Source organism: Protomyctophum parallelum (genome assembly GCF_964188405.1).
Source record: "Protomyctophum parallelum genome assembly, chromosome: 4".
In the NCBI taxonomy this organism is placed as follows: domain Eukaryota; kingdom Metazoa; phylum Chordata; class Actinopteri; order Myctophiformes; family Myctophidae; genus Protomyctophum; species Protomyctophum parallelum.
Window position 1 is genome coordinate 29,044,349 of NC_139700.1, and position 23,490 is coordinate 29,067,838.

The 23,490-nt window shown below is 45.2% G+C and overlaps 1 protein-coding gene across 1 annotated transcript in view; it reads left to right on the plus strand.

Moving 5' to 3' along the window:
- The first annotated feature begins 751 nt into the window (after positions 1 to 751).
- The window catches only part of mob2a (MOB kinase activator 2a), a 98,886-nt gene continuing 76,147 nt past the window's right edge, over positions 752 to 23,490 (plus strand). Inside the window, exon 1 of the mRNA XM_083762962.1 lies at positions 752 to 924. Coding sequence (XP_083619088.1) covers positions 908 to 924 — 17 coding nt within the window. The 5' untranslated portion in view covers positions 752 to 907. The remainder of the gene's footprint in view (positions 925 to 23,490) is intronic.

Genomic DNA, 23,490 nt, shown 5'->3' on the forward strand with positions numbered 1-23,490 from the left:
GTGTGTGTGTGTGTGTGTGTGTAACTGTTAATAATAACATAATATCCATCCAAACATGCACCTGCTTCTTCCCCAGGCCAGCAAGTGGCTGAATCTCCCACTGTATCCGTGCTGAGTCTAGCCTCTAGATGGCTCTGCATGGCCTCTAGCGCTGCGTGACACGCGTTTTACGCACGAGAGAAGGGGGTCGTCTCTGTGTTTACTTCCGGACTTGGATCCAGACAGAGATCTCGTTCACACAGAGAGCCGCAGCAGCAGTAGCAGCAGCTCTAGTGGTGGGAGAGCAGCAGCCAGCTTTATGCGCTAACAACAACACGGCAGCCGGGGACACGGATTCATGACAGAGGGCACCGAGCCTTTCCAGTAGCCGCCGCATCCCCAGGAGGAGTGAGCTCCACTCGGCCGCGACACTAGCAACAGCCCGCGGGTGGACCGGGTCCGGGAGGAGCGCCTCGCCGCAGAACAGGACGCCGCTGCTGAACGCTTCCCCTTCAGGCTCAAAGTCACTCTGGGGCTACTATACTAGCTAACTGAACTCATCATCCCCAGTGTGTGTGTGTGTGTGTGTGTGTGTGTGTGTGTGTGTGTGTGTGTGTGTGTGTGTGTGTGTGGTTGATCCGAGACAGGCGAAGGAATCAAAACAAGGACATTTGACATTTCGATTTGAACACAGAGATCCCCGGCAAAGAAGAAGAGGGGGAGAGACCCGGGGACCCGGCGGGAGGGAAGGAAGGAGGGAGGGAGGTGGGGGGACAGGTTCTGGGGATCAGGCGGGGAAGAAGAGGCGAGGGTGGTGGCTGGATCGAGTGTGTAGTGTAGGGGTCGGGTCGCCTCCTCCACAGCTCTTCTTGGTGGATTCATCCCCCTGCCAGCTACCGTGAGCTCTGAGCTAGCTACAAACATCACCATGGATTGGCTGATGGGGTGAGTACTAGACGGTGTTGTCTGTCACCTCTCGGCCGCCGGCCGGAGGCACCGCGGAGCCGCCGAACACCGTCCCGTGCTGTTCTGCTTCCCCTACATAGTCGCTGCTCTTGTGTAGCCTTGTTAGCTTAGCCTGGCTCTGTCTGAGAGGGCAAGGATGGTTCAGTGGCGTCACAGACAATCGCGGAAGCCTGTAGTTTGCTGTGCCCCGGCCTTGACAGCTTGCGAGCATTTGTAAATAATTAATATACAAATATTTATTTTCAAGACAATTTCCAAAGTGTTTAGAAACTAGTATGTATGAAGCTACAAACATATTTGCATGTTTTGGCTGTTCAATGGCACCCAATTAATCCGCGAAGCACTTCCGCTATCTACGACGTCACATTAGCATCCTTTTAGTTTTTTTGTGTTTTTATTCTGAGGTGTTTAGCTAGCTTTAGCAGCATAGCAGCCTGGTTAGTTAACGTTCTCATTTTGCAATGGCATTGTAACTCAAGAAGTGTAACACCACGTTAACGGACCGCTTGGCCGGCATGCTGGGTACATCTTTGGCCTATATTTGCTGCCCGCACAGCCATGTCATGTCAGCGCCCAGATTAGACGAGGAATATTCATTTCAGTCATTTCAGAGAAGCCACAACAACACAGGCTGCTGCTGCCTCGGTAGTTTATTTATAGGAGCGAATTTACGCAGCGAGTTGGCTAATGGTAGCTGCTGCCCGGTTAATTTCCCTTGCAAGGTGCAGCGTACCCACCAAGCAACCGTCACTAACTAACTGCTGCTAGCCCGGCCAGCTGTCATGTCTGACACAGAACAGAATACAACAGTAGCTTTGCTTACTTAACGCCTGTTGTTGGTGTTTACCAGCTGACATCGTATATTAGTCATTAGTTACACACACACACACACACACACACACACACACACACACACACACACACACACACACACACTAGAACCCTAACAGTTTGCACATGTAACCATTTGGGTCCATTTTGGTTGCACTCTCAGTTACAGATGGATACACGATTCACAAACACTGAGGATTTTAACTGTGCATGGCTGACCTAGCAGAGGTGACAAGCTACTAAATAAAACACATGTTTGGTGATTGCAAATACATTTTTGCTAGCTATGGAAAAGGGATGTTATGGCTTGAATTGATGTGGCCCTGGGAGGTACTGCTAAAATGTGTGTGTTTGTACTGTAATGGTGGAATATTGTGCAATGTGGCAGTGACACCTCCCTGGAGATGGTGACACTGATCTGCTTTATGTACAACTGCTCTTTTTAAATAGAAGAGAGGATACCCCTCTACTCCTCATTGTACCGAATCAGGCCTTCTATCTCAGGATGACAGCTTGAATATATTGGTTATATATATATTATTGCTTGTCTATAGACCTACATGCCACTTTATTTCCCATTTTTCCCAGGCTTAATTTGCAATGGATATGTAAATGTAATATGTATGTATCCCAATCTCTACCAGAAGTTCTCTTGTCTGAGTTAGTTTTCTTCAAATACATGTTTACAATCCATGTAAATATGATTAATTTGTCAAAGCGTGAGTCATATATTGAAGTTTTAACTGCAACGGACATGTTTTTACGTGTGACCTGGTTTTCAAAAACACAGCATCGTCTCAGTCTGTTATGACTTAACTCTGTGCAGCAGAACCACCACACAGGCCCAGATATTATTTCAGGGACTTTTAGCAAAAGAGCGGAGCATTTTGTTATGTGGAGCGTCACAAAGGGATTTGAGTCACTGTTGTAAGGTGTGCCGTTGTCAGGACATTCACTCGGCTGAATGGTTATCTGGCGTTCTGTTGTGTGAGCGAAGCCCTGGCAGAGCCAAGGAAGGGTGGAGGCCTGTTTTGGGTGAATCTGTACCGTGTGACATTTTAGGTTGAGAGATAACAGCACAGACCCTTTATTAACCACAGCCCAAACACCAGCCAGCTTTGACTAGGGTTGTGATCCTTCAGGATTTTAACCATTCCGGTTACTTAGCGATTCCCTCTGTAACGGACGATTCCTATTGGCCGGGGGTTCCAAATGGACCCCAACAGGTCTGTAACATCTTGAGAGTGTACGAATGGACCCTACCGATTCTGGTTCCTCAATGTTGGATTCAGTTATCCGGATCCTAACCCCAGCTTTGGCTAATAGTTTTCCTTTGTGTTTGTTTTGTTTTCATCTTGTGTGGTTGTTGTTTGCCCTCCTCCTGACATTCCTCAGTGCTGTCACTTTGCTAATGAGTAGTTGCATTGACAGGTCTCGTGTTCTTGTGATCTATGGGCGTTACAGTAAACTCCCCCTCTATCTTTTTCTCTCACACATCTCAGCACACATATTTGTCTCCACCAGGCCGAAGGCATGGGGGGAGAGTATGTTTTGCACTCCGTCCGTCCGTCCGTCCGTGTGTCCGTGTGTGTGTCCGTGAGCAGCTAATCTCGGCCACCGTTAACCCGGTCGATGCCAAATTTTGCACACACACTCCCTGGATGCCAACGATGAACCTCTGCCCCAAACTTTCCAGAACGGCCTGTTATAGCGCCATCAGGAGGCCGCTTTGTGCAAAATAATTTTTTGCACAGTACACCTACAGTACACCTGTCCAAACATCGCGCAAATTGGTACACAGTCTCTCTAGAGCCATTCAAAAAAGTATGGTGAGGCAGCTTTTTGCTTCTATGGCCCAACAGCCTGGAATAAACTTCCATTCGAGCTCAGACACGCACCCTCTGTAGACATTTTTAAAACTCAACTCAAGACTCACCTCTTCACCCTTGCTTTTAGTTGAGTTTTATTTTTATTTTTATTTTTTTATTTGTTTTTATTTATTTTATGTTCTTATATTAAATTTTGTTCTCTGCCATTGTTCTATCATTTTAACTACTTGTGTTTTATTGTATTTTATTTTTGTGTCCTGCCCTGTGAAGCACTTTGAGCTGCATTTATGTATGAAAAGTGCTATACAAATAAAGTTTATTATTATTGTGGCCGAGATCTAGTATGATCTAGATTCTGGGGGAGAGATGCCGAGGAGACAAGGCTAGGCTGGTTTACTTGTCTTCTTGAGCCGCAGTATTGGCAGAGTTAGGTATGGTGCGTCTAAGTCTGCTGCTGTTGCTATAATGGTATCTTCCAGTTAGGACCTGCGGTAGGCATATATTTATAGTTTCTGGACGTCGATAGTGATGTCACTCCGGACGTCCTGGTTGTGATGTCAGAGAGGCACTACGTTCCTTCGTAACAATTATTATTATTCAACGAAACCGGTCTTTCAGATTTCTCAGACTCCATCCTGATTGGTTAAGATTGGCTTCCAAAGTTCACAGGAGTGCTCAGTTTCAAACAAAATGCTGCAAATCATGAACACATCGCGTGATTTCCGTGAAATTGTGCACGCACATTCCCACTAGGCCGAGGACGAAATGCCACATGAACGATTTCAACTCAGCCTCAAGGTGGCGCTATAACTGGCCGAAAAGTGTTTTTACCTCTAACTGCACGGATCTGTGGATAATTTACTTTTGTTGCCCTTTTATCCAACCACCAGATGAAGGCAAGCTGCAATGTCCTACATTCCTATCCTGGTGGAGACCTGTGCCCAGAAGGGCACATTTTCTAGTTTATATATATTTTTTAGCAGTTGGAGTTGGTGCCGTCAGACGTAAACTCGTTTGCTCGGTGTGATATGATTATGACACAGGTATTTTAACTGTAAGAGCAACAATCAGTTTGATGTTGACCTCGGAACTGGGAAGATTGAAAGAAGTGTTCATGATCACCTGTTCAACCTGGTATCTATCTTTTGGGCATGTCATTTTAGGCAAACTATTAATTCATTAAGGCCCGACTCCAAAATGATACGGATGCTTTCCCGGTTTTAATGAGTTAAGAAAAATTGCAAAAACATTTCTAGATTTTCAGAAATGGCAAACATGGCAGATCTATAACCTCCCAACGTGGCGCAATATGACACATAGTGAGCTTGTAGATCAGAGATTGTCAACGTTGCATGACCAAGTATAGCCTATAGACCGATTCCGTAGCTGGTCTCATGGTCGCAGCCTACATATTTCCTGTAGGCGGACTCGACGTAGCTGCGGGGATAAAACCCTCACCAGGTGCACCTCTTCCACTACAGTGAACGGCAGAGTGACTGATGTTAGTTTGCCTCAAACTTTACTCCTTTACCTGCTTTTTTTACTAACACTAACATTATAAAGATGCCCAGAACATCGAGATGAACCTGTGTAGTTTATGGCTGCTCCAACAGTAGTGGCAACATAAAAAATAAAATAAAACGGAATGTCTAATATCCACCGCGGTGGCTGAGACCAGAGCCATTGAGTAATGGTTGAGACGAAGCAGTGAAAGATATATAACGCCAGTGTACTTTATACCTCATACTTTAAATGCTTAGTATGAGGTATAAAATACAGCAGCCTTGTGTTCATAAAACAGAAAGATTTGGTATTGGGTAAGACTGGCGATATGTATCTTTCTCTGCTTCGTCTCAACCATTACTCAATGGCTCTGGTCTCAGCCACCGCGGTGGATATTAGACATTCCGTTTTATTTTATTTTTTATGTTGCCACTACTGTTGGAGCAGCCATAAACTACACAGGTTCATCTCGATGTTCTGGGCATCTTTGTAATGTTAGTGTTAGTAAAAAAGCAGGTAAAGGAGTAAAGTTTGAGGCAAACCAACATCAGTCACTCTGCCGTTCACTGTAGTGGAAGAGGTGCGCCTGGTGAGGGTTTTATCCCCGCAGCTACGTCGAGTCCGCCTACAGGAAATACGTAGGCTGCGACCATGAAACTGCTACGGAATCGGTCTATAGGGCTTAACCACTTCCCTTTTCTTCTGCAAATAGACCATTTACAAGCTCACACATATTGTGAGCTTAATGTCTGTTTTTGTTGATTAATTTCCTGGTTTTGTGTGTGTTAATTTCTGTCTGCACCCACAGCAGCTCCTGGCAGTTGTCCCATGTTTATAGAAGGACAGAGGTCAAAGGGTAGAGTTAAACCCAGGCAATCCTATACCAATGTGTCAATGTGCTGGACGGTCTGATGTTATACTACTGTATATGTAGCTATTACACAGGTACTATGAAATGTCAACTTGTTTATTTTAATTTTAGTTTATTCTCAATATTTGCCATTGACAAGGAAAGGAGAAATTAGGTCAAATGTCTGCTAAATCTTGTCCCCACACATCTCATATTTGCCATTGACAATGAAAGGAGAAATTAGGTAAAGTTTTTGTCATCTTGTCCCTAACATAAATATTAAATGCCTTAACAATAAAGGGAATGTAATGTTTGTTTTGTAACCGTTTGTTTTACATCACGGTCATCACCATTACATCACCTAATCAACATGAGTTAGACTTTAATATATTAGCACCCCTCACTTCACACGGGTGTGATTTTTGTTAATATATTACAAATATAGTACTGATTGGTCACCAATAATGTTTCTATTGTCTCCATTAAACTGCCAGGCCACTGCCATGACGTTGGTGTGTTGGGGCCTGGGGGGGGGGGGGGATCCTATTTCCTTTAACATGAAGTGTGTGTGTGTGTGTGTGTGTGTGTGTGTGTGTGTGTGTGTGTGTGTGTGTGTGTGTGTGCACACGCACGCACACACGTGTGCCCTGAATGAATGCAAAGTGAGCAGGCCTGCGTCCAGCAGCATGCGTCACTGATAGAGTGGTGCCCATGAATGCGTTAACCAAGCGTGTAATTACTCCGAACACAGACCCTGGGTGAAGGACGGCACAGGCAGGACTTGTGATGGAGAGAGCAAGAGGTGGGATGGAAGGAGGGAGTGAGGGAGGAAGATGAGACGACTGGAAGAAACCCGTCATCAGGGCCAGAGGGGGAGGCTGAAGGTGTGCGCTCGGCCCGAGGAGTCCCTCTCCTAAAGGGACACATGCACAGGAGGCGACCATCCTCCTGGGAGCTGGAAGGATGGAGAGAGAGGCTGGAACAGAAATGGGCTGATAATTATAAAGGGCCCTACAGGGAATCCAGTGGAAGGCCAGAGCTAAAGAGCAGCCCATGATGAGCACTATTCTATTCAAAGAAGCAAATGAGAGAGGTTTATGCAGATCTGAAGCGCTGCTTGTTGTGGACGATGACACGCAGCTAGAGCAAAGCAGAGTTCTGTCTTCTGGGCTGCTCAGCTGTCGAAAGCGCAGAGGTGTGTGTGGCGTTTGTGTGGCATTAAGTCATGGTTAAATCCTGTGTGTGTGCATAATATATGCACATAATTGTTACTCGTCTTAAGCCAGACTGTTATTGTGAGGAGGATGAAGCCCATCAATCAGTGTGCTTTGTTTCCCCCCCCCCCCAATCGAGCAGAAAGAATGTGTCCTTTCGCATCACAATGACCTCATCTGTCCGGTTCCGGAGTCAGACAGGACGTTACATCACAGGGGAGACGTGCAACGCCTAAATGTGTCTTTCCCTGCTGGGGGAGGATGGGGGGATGGGCAGGCTTGACAGATGTTTAATCCCCTCGCTTTTGACTGATTAATGCTGAGAGAGGAGAGATGGATGGAGATGAGATGTAGCAAGAGCAAAGTGGAGCAAGCCTCGTGCAGCCTGACCTGGGTGAGCACACGGTAGTCAAATGTACAGTAATGTGCACTACGTCTGTCCTGTGTCAGACAGGATTTAATGACAGATTATGGACAGAGTGTTATCATGGTTCTGTGCTGCACTGGAGGAATTGGAAGGTCCCACAGTTTTTTTAAATGTCATGATGATTAGCTGTAAGTTGCTGTCTCCTCTCCTTCACTTTTGTAGAGGAACTTGCGTTTTTAAATGATTCCTCTAATTGTGTCCACTGTCCAGGTAGCTCAGTCGGTAGCGCTCTCGCCTTTGGACCACAAGATCATGGGTTCGTTCCCGGGCACCGCCAACTCAGTGAATGAGTAGCACGGCTTGTTGCAGCAAGTCGTGTGGGAAGTAATGGGAGCTGATGGTAGGTGTGGCCCTCCACTTCAGCAATCCATCTCCCAGGGATCTATAGGGCATTGTAACGGGGATAGACTCCATCTCACAGGGGTCTATTGGGCATTGTAACAGGGATAGACTCCATCTCCCAGGGGTCTATAGGGCATTGTAACAGGGATAGACTCCATTTCACAGGGGTCTATAGGGCATTGTAACAGGGATAGACTCCATCTCACAGGGGTCTATAGGGCATTGTAACAGGGATAGACTCCATCTCACAGGGGTCTATAGGGCATTGTAACGGGGATAGACTCCATCTCCCAGGGGTCTATAGAGCATCGCAGTCCCGCCCCCTTTCAGAACGACGAGTGGCCCAGGAAATGATTCTCCATTCATTTTCTCCATAGGCTTTTCAAAAAGTATTTATATAAAGACGGTTACGCCGCGGACAAAGCCAACTCGGATCGTGACAAATCATGACAACAAACACAATATTTTGTGCCGATCAAATAATTTGAAAGAAGAACATAAAGACAGGATACAACACTATTTGTTTTGTTTTTCTTCTTACTAATTATTTGATCGGCCCAAAACATTGTAATTATTGTCATGATTTGTCACAATCCGAGTTGGCTTTGTCCGCGGCGTAACCGTCTTTAAATAAATACTTTTTGAAAAGCCTATGGAGAAAATGAATGGAGAATAATTTCCTGGGCCACTCGTCGTTCTGAAAGGGGGCTCGACTGCGATGCTCTAGTCTATAGAGCATTGTAACGGGGATAGACTCCATCTCCCAGGGGTCTATAGGGCATTGTTACCGGCTAAATTAAGAAAACCTTATATTTTTAAAACAAAGCAATACGGCCTCATCAAAGTTGGTGTTGTAACTTTATATATTGTCAATTACTTCCATGAGAGGGGGAGAGGTGGTGGAGTTAGTTGCTTTAGCAGACATTTTGAGGGACCAATGGAGTTAAGAGGTTTTGTCCCAAGCGTTTTTAACAGACTTACTGCTTGTGACGTGATGTTCCGCCAGAAGGAATCTAACTAGCAACTGCTTCGCAAAAAAATCTTATCGTGAACCTAATATCGTGATTCGAATCGTATCGTTACATGTCTTCTTATTTGGGAATAATGTGCGTGGAAAGAGAAGACCTCGCTTGGACCTCCTGCATGTTGTTTCATTATGGCTAGCTGATATGGAATTTACAAAATCCAATATCACAATACAGTATTTTTTATTTTGACCGAATGCTTCGATCTACAAGCTCATAGCGTGCCACCGAGTGGCACACTACGAGCTTGTAGGTCTGCTATTTTTGAAAAAATCCAGAAAACTGGAGGATTTAGAAGATTTTGAGGTCAGGCCTAAATGGGTTAAAGTGTCACCTTTCACCAGCACTAGATTTGAGTAATATCTCTTATCGTTTTGACTCATGTTGTGTTATCAAATGGGGATTTTGCACTCGGCAGCCAAGTCCTCGTTCAAACCTCCACCACAGACACCAGGCAGCCACACACATGGTGTCAGCCTAAGGTGACTGTTTCTGCTGCTCACGTCACGTCACAGATGCAGCTCTGATAATAGACGGTGACAGACAGGCCGACGCGTCGCAGCATTCACCTTCTCTAGGACAGACAGTGACTTGACAGAACGTCAGGGCGGCGTTTTGCTTCCTGGTCTGGTCTAATTCTAGATTCACCATCATTCGCACACAGGCAGACGACACAGAGAGCATTGTTCTATTGTAGACTTCACTTTAAGGTTATTAGGATTGATCCGAAGAGGCAGTAACTCTAGCCAGTTACCATACGGTCCCTCTGTAAAGTCTGTCTGAAAGACCCATTAACTAGCCTGCTACTGCAGCCGTGAAGAGTGCTTTCTGTTGGCGTACCCTCTATCAGATCGCACTGTAAGAACCACACTCTATTAAGAATCAATTTATTGTGTCGGGTGCTAAAGTTATTTTACGACTACACACCCAAAGGCAGGCCGAGCCAAGCTTCAGCAGTAAGAGCATGCAAACCAGCCAAGCCTTTTAAAGATGGGAACATTGTGTGGTTATCCTAAATGACCCTGTGCTGTGAATGGCACCTAGCCCGGTATCCAGGCGTGAGTTGGATTCGCCACAACACCTTTGGACACATGCAAAAATGATGTCAAATTGCTGTACAATGGTCAGCTCACAACAATAGTGAATATACCTCCCTGTTTCGCAATGTGAGATATAAACACTTGATAATAAGACCCAATCATTCGGTGAAGAGAAGGCTCTTGTGTTTTTGGATACCGGGGCTAAACAGCTGTTAATCAAAGCGTGCACGCTAACGTTCAGTAAAGCTGTGGCGACTGTCTGTCTTCATTGGAATCTCCACTGTAGCGGCTCTGGGCCAGGTTTCCCTAAAGGATTAGGCTCGATGAGCATATTTGTGCATCAGTTTACAATGGAGCTAGCATGAACTCTGTGCCCTGATGCTACACGGAGACAAGGCCCTGGCTTGGGGGCTGCTGACGTCAGGCCTCCCCCGCCTCCCCCAACGATGCCGTGTGAAGTCATAGTCTTGAACCGCTGTCAGAGCGGCGAGCAGTCTAGTTACTAGTTCACCAAGGAACATCGGGGCATTTTCTCATTTCACTTGGACCTCTCGACCTCGCTGTCTCTTGCTATGCTTTGCTCTTTCTGCACGCATCTCTTTGCCTGTCGCCGCCCCCTCTGTTGTCTCTCCCGCCCTCTCGGAGGATGCTAATGTGTCGAGACGCTTGCACGCTTGGCTGCTGTCGGAGCCCGTCTGCTCGACCTTGTGCTGCGGACTGTTAATTTAACTCTTTAGAGTGTAGAAATGGACCTCCAAGGGTTATGAAATGAACACTCACGATTTGACTGTGTTGGATTTTGCTGTCCGTTCTTATACTCTTGAGTTGAGCACTTAACTCCTACAGGATGTACTTTGTTATATGATGGATAGTGAAAATAAAGTACAAGATTAAAACGTGTCATGATGCAACACAGCACCCAAGATGCACCCTGTGCAGGGTCGAACAGCTCCGGCCAGCTTTTATTTAATTTTAAATTTTTGTTTTTGTTTCTGTCTGCTGCTCCCATCAGCCACTAGGTAGCAAACAGGAAGTGCAAATGGGAGATCAGGAAGTCTAGGGAACTGAGGGGAAAGAAGGGTCGTCTCGGAGGAGGTCCGGCTTTTAGTCTAATTTTGTGAAGCCTTCGCAAATAAACAACTTGTCAGACAGCTACCCACTCCGAGATGCGTCCCCATTCATTTAGCTGTTTACTGTGGGCTCTAGCCTCTAGCTGTTAACAACATGACTTATTCATCAATGTTCTTCTTATTTTGGGATGAGAAGAAAGTGAACATTGGTTTTCTCAAGGCAGGCGTTATTATCATCACCTCGGAGTCAGACGATCCTGGCAGCCTGAGCTAGGAGACGGTAACACGGCGTGCTGGAGAACAGAGCAACATGGTCCCTAGCAGCCTCACAAGCACAGTGTGACACTGTGAGAGATAATGCCACTACAGCCACTGTTGGATGGGAACCAAGTACATTTACTTGAGTACCAGCACTTGTTTTTCAGTACCTCTTTGTGGAACACTAGGAGAGATATGAAACCTCCATTGAATGCTTCTTGTACTGAAATGTACTCGCTAGCGCTCTCTCTCTCTCTCTCTCTCTCTCTCTCTCTCTCTCTCTCTCTCTCTCTCTCTCTCTCTCTCTCTCTCTCTCTCTCTCTATCTCTCTCTCTCTCTCTCTCTCTACGTCTTCCTCTTTCAGGGATGGGGAGAGGCCCAGAGATGAACGAACGTGATACCAGAATGACTCTGCAGTTTGCCTTTCAACAGCATAATGCATTAGCACAAAATTGGAGAATGAAAGCACAGGAAATATCCCTGTGTAGTCCGTATTTGCAACCCATTTGGGGTAGAGAAAAAATAATACAGGTCTCTAACGATGTCTCTGCAACCTTTAGGACGCACAGAGTGATGATCTCAGCGTGTACTGAGAGCGCGGTGCAACCAAACACTACTAGATCAGTTGAGCGTCAAACCCTCTCCTCCCAGTTAATTATTGAGCTTCAGCAAACTAGGCCTCTGTACCACCCTGTAATAAGTGACACACATTACTGTATGTGACCACATTCGACTGAGGGACTGCCATTGGATTTTTTTTTGAATTTTAGTTTCTTCATATGAAAGCAGGGAATCGTAGCTTCAAATTGATATATTGGTTGTTCAGTTTGACCCACCAGTTTTGGAGATATGGCTTGTCTTGCAGAAAACAGCGAGTTGAGAAAACAGGCTTGAAAGGTTCACTTCTGTGGTCTGAGGTCTCTAACATTACACCTAGCTACATGTTTAAGCATTTATTTCATATTGTCAATTACAACTCTGACACTTATTTCAGACATGCTCTAGTATGTGAAGAGTCTGCCTGTGCTATTAACTCATTTTGAAAAAAATAGTTTTTCTCTTGTGAAAAGCTGGAATTTGTGCGATGGCAGGCTCTCAGTCAAATCTGGTCACATACAGGTCCATCCCAACGAATTAGAATAATCTGAAAAAGTTCATTATTTGCCATAATGTAATACAAATACATTTTAGATTCATTACACAACAACTGAAATAATTCAAGCTTTTTATTGTTTTAATATTGATAATTATGGCATACGTACTTGAAAATCAAGAAATCCTATCTCAGTGAATTAGAATATTTTACGAGACCACTAAAAAATGATTTTTTTAAACGAGAAATGTCGACCATCTGAAAAGTATATTAATGTATGCAGTTATTACTTGTTCTGGGCTACTTTTGAACAAATTATTTCATCAATGGGGCGTGGCATAGAGGTGATCAGCCTGTGGCACTGTTGAGGTGTTATGGAAGCCCAGGTTTGCTTTGATAACAGCCGTAAATTAATTTGTATTGTCTTATGTCCAGAGTCTCAACACAACCAAATATTATGATATTCTACAGCCTTGTGTGCATCAGTATGTTGACAAGCTTCATGGAGATGCAAATTTTCCTTTCCAGCTCGATTTGGCACCTGCCCACAGTGCCAAAACTATTAGTAACTGGTGTACTGACCATGGTTTAACTGTGCTTAACTGACCAGCCAACTGGCCTGACCTGAACCCCACAGAGAATGTGAGACATAAGACTGAACAATACAAATTAATTTATGGCTGTTACCAAAGCAAACCTGGGCTTCCATAACACCTCAACAGTGCCACAGGCTGATCACCTCTATGCCACAGGCTGATCACCTCTATGCCACAGGCTGATCACCTCTATGCCATGCCCCATTGATGAAATAATTTGTTCAAAAGTAGCCCAGACCAAGTCGTAACTGCATACATTAATATACTTTTCAGATGGTCGACATTTCTCGTTAAAAAAATCATTTTTTTTAGTGGTCTCGTAAAATATTATAATTCACTGAGATAGGATTTTTTGATTTTCATGAGCTGTACGCCATAATCATCAATATTAAAACAATAAAAGGCTTGAATTATTTCAGTTGTTGTGTAATGAATCTAAAATATATGAAAGTTTATTTATTTTTATTACATTATGGCAAATAATGAACTTTTTCAGATTATTCTAATTCGTTGGGATTGATCTGTATGTATAGTATGTGTAATAAATCTACATGCTAACTACTTCTTCTGTATTTTGGGCATGTTATTGTAGGCCCATTTATGTTATCTATATTTTGTACATTTTACCCAGTATGACCAGGAAAGCCTAGGTGTTTTCCTGTAGAAGTAGCTGAGTTGAGTCTACTTTTTAGGATGTTTTGCTTGTTTGAACTGAACCGTTGAGTTCAACTTGTGGCATGGCCTTGGGCTTCTGTACTGTGTGTGTGTTCCCTGTGTTTTTACTTGGCAGGGGGAGTGGAACCATGCTATGACTTGTGTTTACTTTTTTGTTGTTTCGTAACACTCTGGACTGGCACTGCCAATGGATAGAATGCGAGGATGGTGGGTGGGGGGGCTGGCTGACACAGGGTGGTGGGTGGGGGGGCTGGCTGACACAGGGTGGTGGGTGGGGGGGCTGGCTGACACAGGGTGGTGGGTGGGGGGGCTGGCTGACACAGGGTGGTGGGTGGGGGGCTGGCTGACACAGGGTGGTGGGTGGGGGGATGGCTGACACAGGGTGGTGGGTGGGGGGATGGCTGACAGAGGGTGACAACCAGTGTCGTAAGATTTTGTGAGAGAAATAAGCAAGCAATGGAAAACAAGCCCAAAAGAAGCGACTAGGCCACATGAGCACATACTGTATATACTCTATACATCGGCTGTTTGAAAATAGCCAAATCTAGAAGCTCAAACACATGTGTGAGCTTGTTATTCGGCTATTAAAATAATCACACCCGTGTGAACTGAGTGGTGCAGCCCCCCCCCCCCCACCTCTCTCTCTTTCTCTCATTAACAGGCAACATTGCAGCACTATCCCTCTCTGTTTCTGGCACCCCCTACTGGTACCCTATAGTCATATACTGGTGCTCATGACCACATGACCACATGGGTGTACACGGACATTGCTGGTTGCAGGAGTGGTTGCACCACTCAAAAATCTTAAACAATATATTTTTACACACACACGCACACACGCACACACACACAGTTAAAAGGATTGAACCCAATACAGCACTATGGCTTCATTGGCTTGTTTCCAACAACAACGAGCCTATGACCCAGCACACATTCTCTGAGCTGCAGTGCAGTGCTATAGATGTTATGTAATGTTTCACGTGTAGGCCTACCACTCGTTATTGAATATAATAACATCAGATTAAGGTAAGAAAATGTATTTAGGTATATAATCTGGCAGCAAATGAGTTTGACTGTTGGTAATGGTTAGGCATTCCACATTTTGGTGTCATAGCAATTTAACCCCTTGTTTGAGCCAAATCTGGGTTGTGAACGTGATTTGTGGATCTCCTTTTAACATGTTTGGCAGTATTTTGACTGGTACATGCCAAGCCATGGGCAGTAAATGTAATGAGTCCCGGGATGCAGGGATGGTCTTTTTAGATGACTGATCACTCTCACACCAACGCATGCATAAACATACACTGCGTATTCATGTTGCCTGTATAAAAAAACGAGGACATTTTCTGCTTAATTTCCCACACGGATTCCATTTTAATTCATTGGGTTCTCCATAGACTTCTCGTCAGTCACTGAGGCCTGGAGGGCAGCTAGCTACCGAGTTGTCAGAGATGATCATGTTCATGAGGTGCTGCTGGCTAACAACCGACTGGAGATCGGCTAAAGAAAACAAGCCCAAATTGATTAAATCAATTAATTACCAGCTGCATTATTATTATCTGCAGGGGATCGCTATAACTGGCTCTGTGTGCACACACACACGCATGTCTGCTGCTGCACACAAACAGCGCAATCCCGTGGTGAAATAAAAGTTGGCGTGCCTCATGCGCAACTTAATGCAAGTGGATGGGAGGAGAAATCCGGTGCCGTCTCTCTTAATATATATACTCTAAGCCAGGTACAGACACACTCCACGTCAGCGAGTAGGGTGTGTGGGGACGACGACGACGACAGCACATCTCACCTCATTGTCTGCACTACAGTCATGGTATATATTTGTGTCCGTGTGTCATTAATGTGAGCTGAACTACTGGCATGATGATGACTTGCATGTGAGCAAAGTGAATAGTGACATGTGCTTCCTCTTTTGCCTTCCAACGGGTTTCTCTGGATGGGGACAGCTGGAGAGAGAGACACACACACACACACACACACACACACACACACAGTTATGTGATGTGGCACATTGTCACTATTCGTTTATGTTTTGTATTGCGTCACAGACACTTGGCGTGTAAGCACACACGCCGCGTGCGTTTGTGTGTGTGTGTTGGGGGGGGGGGGGTACACTTGCTTGTGTGCACGTGTGCATGCCGAAGACTGCGGGCCAAAGTGTTCCTCTGCGTCATCTCTGCATGTGACGTCTGCATACTGCATACACACTTTTCTTTTTTTTTCTTAACCTCTTCGACCTTCAGAGATGCTCTCGCTGGTGGCAAAAGAAAGAGGAGAAAAGAGAGGAACGGGATAGAGCGCCGGTGAAAAGGATGGAGAAATGGATATGGTTTAAATAATTGGTTCTCATTGGCGGGTCAGGGGACCTCCCATGTGGGGTCCTTGGGGGTGTACCAGGGGATCCCCAGCTACATTAGTTAAAATAGCGCCTGTTTTTAATTTCTTTTTTAACTCAAATCTTTGCTTCTGGTGGTCTCCCTGGCACCAAATCTTTTTGAGATAGGATGGGGGGTTCGCGGCCAAAATACATATAAAATGAATTAAAGCACACCTCAAAACCTACTTCTTCTTCTCTTGCTTTTAGTTTAAAATCTTTGTTGTTCATGTCCTCACTGTATTGCATTACTGCTATTATTTTAATGTTGTTTTATGCCTTGCTTTTTTCCCTTCTCCATTTCTCTGTTGAGCTCCATGTCATGAAAGATGCTATACACATAAAGTTTTATTTATAATTATTATAAGTTTGAGAACCACTGGTTTAAAAAAAGAATGCTATATACAGTATGCATGAGAGAGAGAGAGAGAGAGAGAGAGAGAGAGAGAGAGAGAGAGAGGGGGGGGGGGCACCGCGGGAGACTATAAAGCCTGGTGATGGAGAGCTGAATGTTGGGGGAACGGAGTCGGAGAGAAGTGATAGTGGTGGCACGGTGGAGATGGAGGGGAGAGTGAGAGAGAGGAATGGGTAGCGCCTGCGCGGGGTCAGAGCGCTAGATTGGAAACAGCAGAGGTCTGCTATATAGAGGACGGGGAGGGAGAGGTAGCAGCAGGGGCATGGTGGAGGGAGAGGTAGCAGCAGGGGCATGGTGGCTGCCCGGCGACAGATAGACAAATGGAATCGCAGGGGAGACAGAACTGGGCTAAAGAATGATCGCCAATAATCTCGTCACTGGCGGGTGGAAACCTTGTATGTCCAAATCCAGGGTTACTTTCACGAAATGGGGGGGAGAAAATTACTTGTGTTCCAAATGGATCCAATGTAGTTGTTATTCAGTGTCTTGTTAGTGCTTTTTGTTGGTTCAATATTTTGAGACTTTTGAGAAAGTACAATATTCATCATACAAAAAATAAAAAATTACATACAGTATGATACAAGGTTTCTGCCTGCGACAGCAATGATAATAAAACAGCTTATGGACACCCATTCTCTGAGGTGCTGCCGTTTTTCTACCTTAACTTGCTGGCTATCATTAAATCAATTCTTGCCAAGTAGAGCAGAAGCCTGAACTTTTAACTAGAGCTGGGACTCGATTAAAAAAATTTATCTAATTAATCAGAGGCTTTGCAATTAATTAATCTAGATTAATCGCATATCAATATTCAACCCGAGAACAGCGAGAAACCTTTTTTTTAAATGTTTTTTGGTATCCCAGTGAATCAACGAATAGTGACTACAGGATACCACTCATTTTCAACATTTTACTGTCATTAATATACCTGTTAATGGAAATAATAATAAAAAGTCACCCCATTCTGTGTTGCCTAGAACTGGAGGTCTGAAAGAAAATTAGTAACAGTAACAAGTACATCTCAGTGACATCACAAAGCTGTACTTACTTCATATTGTTACTGTTACTGCAACACAAAATGGGGTGACTTTTTATTATTTCCAGTACTATAGAAAAGCGCCCAGTGAGAAACGTCCTGCGGTGAAAAAAAAGGTGCGATTCATTTATCTGTAGTTAATCGCGATTCATTTTTCTGTAGTTAATTAATCTAAATTAATAGCAATTAGTCCCGGCCCTACTTTTAACATCTAATAATTCAGCATTTGAATGTCACTGTATTTGGTCAGGAATATAACATTTGCTTGGGGTTTGGGTGGTGACAAGCAGCTAAACCGGTGCACCGGTGGGGAGCTGCTAGCTTTGCTGTAGCTAGCTAGGTTTGTCCTTGATGGCCGAGTCTGTGTCGGTCTGAACTGTAATTGGATTAGAGCACAGTGCATCGTAGCAGCAGGCTGGGTACCACCACCAACACACACACACACACCCTCGGTCCCTCACACACACACACACACACACACACACACACACACACACACACACACAACGCTGGTAGCCAAGTTCAGTTTGTTACTGGAGGCAGTCGGAATCAAGTCATCCCTTCAAACTGTACACTGTATTTTCTCCCTCCCCCCTCTGTTTTCCTCCCTGTATCCTTTCATTTTCACGGCTGTAGCCTCAGATCGCTTAAAGCCGAGAGGTAGGTGTGTGTGTGTGTGTGTGTGTGTGTGTGTGTGTGTGTGTGTGTGTGTGTGTGTGTGTGGACTTGCACACTACTTGTACTTCTATACTTGTGAGGGCCAAAGGGCCTCACAAGTATAGTCGAATTTGAGAAACGGACATTGTGACTGTGAGGACAAGTTTCCTGGTATTGGGCTCTAGTGTAGTGCGGGGACGGATATGGAGTTTAACTTTGACCTTCTCAAGCGGTGAACTTCCTGTTTAGAAGATGAGGACAGGAAGGCGATCATAGCACAGTTCTGGCTGTCATGCGTGTGTACAAATGGCGAAATCCTTAGAATTATTTCATTCATTTGTAAGCTCCTGAGTGTACAGATTAGTAACCAAAGTAATGTCAGATTTTACTGTGTACAGTAAGGCCTATATAATTTTGGGGGCTTTTTTTGGCTTTGCCTTTATTGATAGGATGAAAGTAGTACAGTAGTACAGTAGAAAGGAAATAGGGATAGAGTAGAGATGGGGGGGACACACGCGGCAAAGGCCGTCGGAATCGGTAGTCGAACCCGCGGCCGTCAGGCTGGCTGAGCAGCCTATGTGCCCAGACGGACACGAATGGCGGTCATTTACCCCCCCCCCCCCGCTCATGTTTCTAATTCAGTTTGAAAAATTAATTGAATCCGTCTGTCTGTAGGATTAATCGGTTGTCAGTTATGTAGTTACTGATGCTTTATTATAATAGTATTACATTACTGACAGACTGTCAGTCGGACCGGTCTGTTATCTCCCCATTGCTGTCGGTGACATTCTTTACTGCTGTCTGTCTATATCTTTACATCGTCTTTCTGTCTAGCCGACACACTAGCATCAAATCGACAGAACGCAGGAACAGAACACTGTGACGTGTGTCATCATGGATCGTTGGATAGGTTAAACTTCAAGCCAAGTTGAGAAGAAGTGATGGGCATTTTGACTCTGATTTGTAGACCTTTATTATTAATCCCGTGGCCGTGGGGGAATTTCAGTTTTTCAGTTTCACCCAGTTGATGGCCACCCAGAAGGTCAGGATGAGCATTGGTGAGGGGGTGGGCCACTCTGGGGGCTCAGCGGACGGGTGGGCAAAGCACTGACCCTCTGGTTACCAGACAGCCACTTCCACTAAGCTCCATCCTCCCCTAAGGGAAGACGCACAGATGAGCAGTGATGGAACTGAACGAAGATGAGTTTTGTGCGTGTGTTTGTGTGTGTGTGTGAGCGCGCGCTGCACAGCATACGTACGCGTTGCCCACAGACATCTGCATGCGGTCAGTGTGTGTGAGATGCTCGAGATCGGAGAGCATCAGAAAGATTACAGAAAGAGGGAGGGAAAACGAGAGTGAAAGAACGAGGCCAAGGCTTAATAAGTGACAGTCTGGGCGGCACCAGAAGCCATATGTTTCCATGGTGGCTCCGATCCGCCCATATGGCCTGTACATCTCTTCAGCTTCCTGCCACCCCGTTAGCCAAGCCAACGGTGGGATGCATGAACTGTAGACGGCAATGTGTAGAGGACATGAAACGGAGGGGAAAAAACCAAAACATAACATGTGTTATCTTTACATTCTCAGCTCTGCCAGGGTTTAATTTGTATTGATCTAATCGGTATGATGGCATTGTCGCATGACACGATTACGATTAACTGCCATTGGAGATAACGGTTGCAAATAGCTGCATGTTGCAAGGAGTTGCATGACAAATCATTGGCGGGGTTTAAGGAAACAACCAGAATGGAGAAGGACAGTTCAAATGACAAGAAGGTAGGCCTGTCACTGTGTCACATCGTCTACTCTGTCATCTGCCCTGTGCAACTTTTGTTAATGAAGCCTAAAAACCAAACGGAAATGTATTTCTTTTATTTATTTATAATATTGCAAAGTTCATGAATGCCAGAAACACAATTCAATTGTTAATATCAATTATTCAAGTGATAATTAATCGTCAACTTAAAATGTTATAATCGTAACAGCCCTACAGGACGGCACAGCCAAATCAACATTATAGGCCTACAGAGTCAACATACATGATTAAAAGGTTTTTGATCAATGGATAGACGGCACTATGGAGTATGGTATGGATGTAAGGCAGACATGCTTCTTGTTCTTGTGCAGGTGAAAAACCTGCTGTCTCTTATAGGGGATTCACACTATGGTCCCCGGGACCGCATGGGGGGAGGGTCTCTGGACCGTTGAAGTGTATTCAGATACGGATCGTTCCAATGTGAATGCATGCGTACCTAAAGAAGGAAGTGGACTGTTTTTTTTAAAGAACGTGACATAATCTCTAGTCGACGAACCAAGCGTCAACAAAAAAAAACACAGCCGCTGCACGATGCGTAACACCAGCGCATTTCTCAACGCCGCCCTTCTCCTGTTGAATCTGCTTATACGCGCAGCACCGCGCTGATCTTATTCTGCGGACTACACGTGGCTCTTGGGCTTTGCTTGGCACAGTTTCCAAAGTAAAACAAAATAATAATAATGCTAAAGTAGAATCCATAGCAAACTAATACACTGGAGCACAGAACTGACTGACACAGTGAATAGCAGGCAGGCTGACAGTGAAGTAGTATAACGGCAAAAAGCCAAAGAGGCAATGCAATTCAGTGTGTCTGGATTTATTTGAGACAATGTCGCACAGTTGATGGTCAGTGTCCGTGTGCGCCAGCCATCAAGCACACCGTCATCAGGAGGATTAAAGTGTGTTATGCAAGTGTACCCGGGTGCGCTGTTGAATCTCGGGCAATGTGAATCATGGCCATCGGTAGCCCTGGAACATGACTGCCATGATGATTATCATGACAGTCATGCAGAAACTTTGCCCTGTTTTTTGCGCTCGCTGCATTTACAAGATTTCCGTATATATAAACATTCAGATTTCAAATATAAAGTACTCACAAAGTGTCCCACGGGTGTTAGTTAGTAGCAGCGCCAGCGATTAGAATTGCTGCGTCCCGCGTTGTTTAATAAAAAGCATTTTTGTCCGAGCTCCCCGGCTACTTTTTTCAAACGGGGTTCGTTTGGGAAATCCACAGTTGCACACCGGGAGCACACTCGCCTATTAGTCTGTATTGGCAGGGCGGTCAGCGTACCTATATCGAACACACCGAGTGCCACCCTCCTCCCGACCGATAGGGGCGCGTAGTTGAAAGCCAATGGCAAAATAACACCTCGGATAAAATGTTTTTTATTAAACAACGCGGGATGCAGAAATTCTAATCGCTGGAGCTGCTACTAACCAACACCCGTGGGACAAATTGTGAGTACTTTATATTTGAAATCTGAATGTTTATATATACGGAAAACTTGTAAATGCAGCGAGCGCAAAAAACAGGGTGAAGTTTCTTCATGACTCTCGTATGACTAGGCCATCAGGGACCAGGCAACCGTATTCGGAAACGGTTCCAATGAAACGGATTCAGTCCGTCTCAGTGTGAATCCCCTATTAGAAACCTTATCTCCATATATTTACCTTTAGTGTTCCCCCCCCCCCCCCCCGTAAATTAACGTCCTACTTGATCATACAGCATCACACAAAAGCATCAAAAGTAGTTGATCTACAAGCTCGAAACACAGCGCGGAGTGACACGTTTTTAGCTCTGCTACCTTTGATATTTTAGAATTTGAAATGAATACTGAAAAGTAACAGTTTGTGGTTTCCACCCGACAGATGATATCTAGCATCTAAAATTAGCAGCAGGTGTATATATACGCATGACTAATAGACTATGCACATGTTTAGATTGGGGGGGGGGGTGCCTGTCAAGGTCGGACAGTTTTCAGAACGGAGTGAAGGCCCTGAGGTGAAGTGAATATGTGGGGGGGGGGGTTCCGGGTCATCGGATTTCCGCCTCCATAGCAAAGGGTCACTGAGAGGAGCTGCTGACTACACCTTCTAAGGAAATGCAAGCTGAAGGCCAGACTACATGTGCCACACACACACACACACACACACACACACACACACACACACACACACACAGTATGTGACCCCTATAAGGCCTCCCCGAGGAAGTATGCGTATAAACACAGATAAGCTTGACTCTGTGGAGAGAGTGCTCTGTCATTGTGTTCCGCCTTTTACATGCACGCGCGCCGCGCGCATGACACGTCTGGCATGGTTGGTGTCTGTCATGAAGAACGCTGGCCTTTTTCAGATATGATGATTCTCTCGCAGCACATTACTGATTGCTCTCTGCTCACAGGGACCTGTTACGCATGGCCTTTAGAGGAGAGAAAAAAGCCCTTTCTAATCGCTGGTGGGTTTTCTTTCCGGGCTGGGCGACTGTCAGATGGCATGCTGCGATAAACGCTTAACCGGTGCTTCCACGGGAGTCGGGCAGGGCCTTGGCTAATTGTCTTGTGTCGGGAGGGGAGCTATAGGTTAAATGCAGGCTACTATGCGCCGTAATCCCTGCCTTTTTATTGGTGGGTATTATTATTATACAGTGAAACAAAATGTAACCAAATGGAGAAACGTCGTTATTGGGTCTCAAAGTGGGGTCCAGGAACCCCCAGGGGTCCTTGGGAGGGGATACTAGGGGGTCCCCACTACCCACCAGCTAGCTCTCACAGTCATTTGAACCATATTTTACACTCAGAAAATAGCAGATATACAAGCTCATTGCGTATCAGCTTGTGTATATATGCAATTTTAAGTGAACATATTTAACTCAAGCCTTTGCTTCAGATGGCTCTCCGCCTCAGTGGCCAAAATACACCTATCAATTTGGGGGACCTTCACACGAAAAAGGCTTGAGAGAAGGAACCACACATTGGGTTACATTTCATACTCCCTCGAGACTTGAATGAACCCTGAGGGTTTCCCTGTGCGTCGCGCGGCCGGCAGCCTCCCTCCATCCGCCGGGAGCTCCATCACCGGCTGTGGTGGCAGGAGTCGTATATCAGGGCCGGAGGGGAACGGAGCAAAGCCGGGCCCCCGCCGTAGATTACAGCTGAGCGGAGAGAGTGTGGGGCTGATTTATTACAGACTGTTAGCTGGTTAAATGAGGCTAGGTGAGCAAGCCAGCGCGGGGAGGAGAGATGGAAGAGATTAGCCTACATAAAGAACAGTATAGACTATAGAGGGTGAAGATCTATGGCGCTGTGAGGGTGTCCAAAGCACAGCCAACTCCTGACCTGTTCCTTCGCTCACTGTCGCTCCTTTGCTCTTGGCTTCTCTCACCTCTTACAGTTTGGGCATTTCTGTTCTAATTCTAATTTTGAAAAAATAATTGAATCTGTCTGTCTGTAGGATTAATTGGTTGTCAGTTGTGCAGTTA